Raw genomic sequence first — 3,560 nt, 5'->3', positions numbered from 1 at the left:
GAGGCATAAATGTGGTTTAGTGTTTTAAATGATGCTAATCATGGAGGTTTTATTTCACTTCTAACCAGAGTATACTTTCTATGCAATCTGAATCCCTGGAAGAATCCAGTGTCTGTATCTTCTTCCTGCTCAGCCCATGACTAGAAAGTTCAAACTGCAGCACTTTCTTTGATCACACGGTGGCCCTTAAGTTTATTTTCTGAATTTCTTTCAGTGGATTTGAATTTCTGAGAAGAAAAATCAGTAATTATTTCATTAAAAAGTTATGCGTTATTATCTGCATTATCTCAATTTTGTTAGAAATACATAAGGATCCAAAAATGTATACTTGTTAACATTTGCTGAACACCACTAAGTTAGTATTTCTCTTGTTCAGTTTTTCATTCATTCATTCAACAAATATTTACTGGATGTATATAATGTGCTAAACCGCAATAGCCCAATCCATACCTACATCTCAAATCTCCTTTTTGAACATTCTTTTTCTTTAAGGACAAAGGTGCACTCCCTGATCTCGTTGCCAGAACTTTCAGGCTTTTATAGGAAGAATTTGTCTATCCCTTTTGTGGAGAATGGCCACACTGAAGAACAAGAGGCTTACCACATAACATATAGAGATTATATAGGCAAATGCATCCAGAATCTTAGATATGGCTGCTCCCTTTGAGGGAACCTCATGCCATGTTCCCTTATTGCCTTTTGCTCACTTTCTGCTTGTTGCTTGTTGCCTGAGTATTTTACATGGAGCCCGCCACTTCCTCCAGATGCCCCTTCAGACCTAAACATATCGTTAAGAACCAAGGGAAACTGGTTAGCAGAGGATTCTCTCTCTCTCAAGAGACTAAAATCCTTAACCCATCCTTAACTGAGAGGTTGACAGGGTAACTTGGATCTGCCTGTACAGGAAAGATATATATATATTTTTATGGACATATGTGTGTCTAACCTATCATGGCTATGCCATCAGTTCACCTGTGAGCTTCATTTTTCCTCATGAAGACACTGCTGAATACCCTCAGGCCAATACAGGCAGAACACTTGTTTTCCATTAAAGCTGGTGCTAACATTGGCAGTAAGGAGTGAATAGTCTGGTAGAGCATGAGCCTCTCTATTATCAGTGTTCCTGCCCTTTCGACTCTAGCCTTTCTCTCTATAAACTTGTCTTGCATGAATGTGCCTTGTGTCTCAAGTGCCTGCAAGAGGAGGGAGAGCTTTGTAGTTACATAGACATTTGATTCATGATGTCTAGGGTTTGCTGTGTTATGTGTTGTTCTCATCTACATATCCACTTTTTTCCCTTTAGTTCCATAAGTGCTACTGCAATGTTTTACTCTAGAATGGGGGTGGCAAACTTTTTTGTTAGGACCAGATAATAAATATTTAGTCTTTGTAGGCAAGCCATACTGTCTAACAGACTACTCAACGCCACTGCTGTAGTGCAAAAACAGCCATAGACAATATGTAAATGAATAAGCATGCCTGTGTTCCAATAAAACCTCATTTGTGGGTGTCGAAATTTGAATTTCATGTATCTTTTGCATTATAAAATATTTTCAACTTTTTTCAACCATTAAAAAATGTAAAAATCATTCTTACATTTACAGGCCAATAGGCAGAGGGCCAGATTTGGCCTATGGGTTTGTTTGCCAACTCCAGTTCTAGAATCCTTTTATTCCCACAAAAGACTGCCTTCACGTGTAAAATGTGTGTATTTTACCTGATTAACACAATTTGTTTCCCAAATTCTATTGAGACACTTAACCCCAGTGTTTTTCTCGTGGACTTCTCATAAAGATTCCTACATTCGGGTACTCACTAATTCATTGACATGATCTCTTGGTGTCCAACTCAAAATGGGATAACAAAATTCTGTACATTCATAGGTGGATGTGAGCTGGTACGAGGGACTGTCAGACTGAAAGTGAGCCGTGTTCCCTCACGCATCTTATGTAGTCTATTAGTCTGCTGAACTGGGGAGGTTTTCTGAGAGAACTAGATAGACAAGGTCTTTCCATGAAGCTAAACAGGAAGAGGGGATGTGTCCACACTATTGTAGAGAAGAGCAAGGATTCAATCCATTGGGTGTCCGAGAAAAATCAGTGGGACTTTCTCACCTTGAGGATTCCTGAAGATCTGCAGTGGTGGGGGCCAGTGTAGAAAGCAAAACCTAGCAGACAGAACAATACCCAGGCGAATGGAACACCACAGCAGAATGAAATTACATACCCCTTAGCCCACTGAACTTGTTTGAGTATAGAGAAGGCCTTGCCTTGAAACTTCCCCTAATAACTGAAGGGAATACCTAATAGGTTAGGTCATGTATATGTCAGTGGTAACAAAAACTTGGAGAAAGCTCACTAATTACATCATCTGGTCCACACAGCAGCCCTGGGCAATGATTACCATATCAATCTTACTGACAAAATATAATGATCTTTAAAGAGATGTATCTCTTACCAGTATCTTAAATTTCTACAAAAGAGAGCCCAGAATTAAGCTAAAATTAAGATTTTGTCACAAGTGTTCAGTAAGTGCTCACATTGTTTTATAAGGTGGTCAAGCTTTTATTAAGTAATATGCATTCAGTTTTGAAAAGTGAGAAAATTCCCTCATAATTCTACCACAAAAAGATAAACAATCTTTACTTTATATATATATGTATACACGACTGTTTACAATCATATATAAGATTTGAATTAAAAAAGAATATATACGGATAATGCTTTTTTAAACTGCTTTATTAAATGTCACAATATATAATGAGCATCTTTTCATGCTATAGGCAAAACTCCCCTGCTGACAGAAACTTACAAATAGGGTAAAAAACACAACATTCAATTAGAAGCTGGTAATGGGAGACCCACAAGAAACAAGTAACATCAAAATGTTTACAAGAGAAGTACATCACAAACATGTAAGTTGAGGAAGCAGGTTTCTCCCTATAAACTTTAAGGAAAACATCAGGATTCAGGGCATAAGGCAAAACTCATCACGATGGTCATGGTGAGGGGGGTCAGTGCTAACTGCCCGCAGACTATGACTCAAGTGCTTTTCCCTCAGCTTTTCCATGAGCTGCCTCACCTCCTCCCCAATCCTATCCCTATTGTCTTCTCTCATCCTTGCCTGGGGCTCTCCAAGCCTATGCATCCCGTCCCATCTATACTGCAGGATGGGCTGCCTAACGCGGAACCGCCTACGATTTCCTCTAGGCACAGAGTATTCATCAGCTTCCAAAAGGAGGGCCAAGGGCTCTCCCCCTTTAGTAGCAACTGGCTCCTTTTCATCTTTTTCTTCATTTTTCTGGTTGCCACTTTCCACCTTGAGATTTTTTATCACTTCTTCCTCTTTGGATTCCATTACTCCTAGGAGACAAAAGGCGAGAGAAGGGACTGAATTTTTTGTGGGCAGTTCAGCACCAAGGGAAGAGGCCCTACTACCCATTTTTCATCGAGTCCTGGATATCAATGTGTTTTGTTTTGTGTTTTCCATTTTTCCCACCTGAGAGGCCTTCATGCGCCCTCTAGCGCACCCCACCCCCCGCCCCAGTCTAATCCCTCCCC

General features: G+C 39.9%; 1 protein-coding gene across 1 annotated transcript; it reads right to left on the bottom strand.

Annotated features, from left to right (window-relative positions):
• Nucleotides 1–2,720: 2,720 nt before the first annotated feature.
• BEX2 (brain expressed X-linked 2) lies at nt 2,721–3,366 on the bottom strand. Its single transcript, XM_008580033.1, has one exon. The coding sequence runs from the start codon at nt 3,355–3,357 to the stop codon at nt 2,968–2,970; it is 390 nt and encodes a 129-aa protein (XP_008578255.1). The 5' UTR covers nt 3,358–3,366; the 3' UTR covers nt 2,721–2,967.
• Between the last annotated feature and the right edge of the window lie 194 nt (nt 3,367–3,560).

The sequence above is a fragment of the Galeopterus variegatus genome, unplaced genomic scaffold (genome assembly GCF_000696425.1).
Source record: "Galeopterus variegatus unplaced genomic scaffold, G_variegatus-3.0.2 Scaffold2006, whole genome shotgun sequence".
Lineage (NCBI taxonomy): Eukaryota > Metazoa > Chordata > Mammalia > Dermoptera > Cynocephalidae > Galeopterus > Galeopterus variegatus.
The sequence above is the reverse complement of the archived record's forward strand: the minus strand, read 5'-3'. Positions and strand labels throughout refer to the sequence as shown.

What these genes read in the sequence shown, in the direction of transcription:
- BEX2 (XM_008580033.1), bottom strand. Translation starts at nt 3,357, where the DNA reads ATGGAATCCAAAGAGGAAGAAGTGATAAAAAATCTCAAGGTGGAAAGT.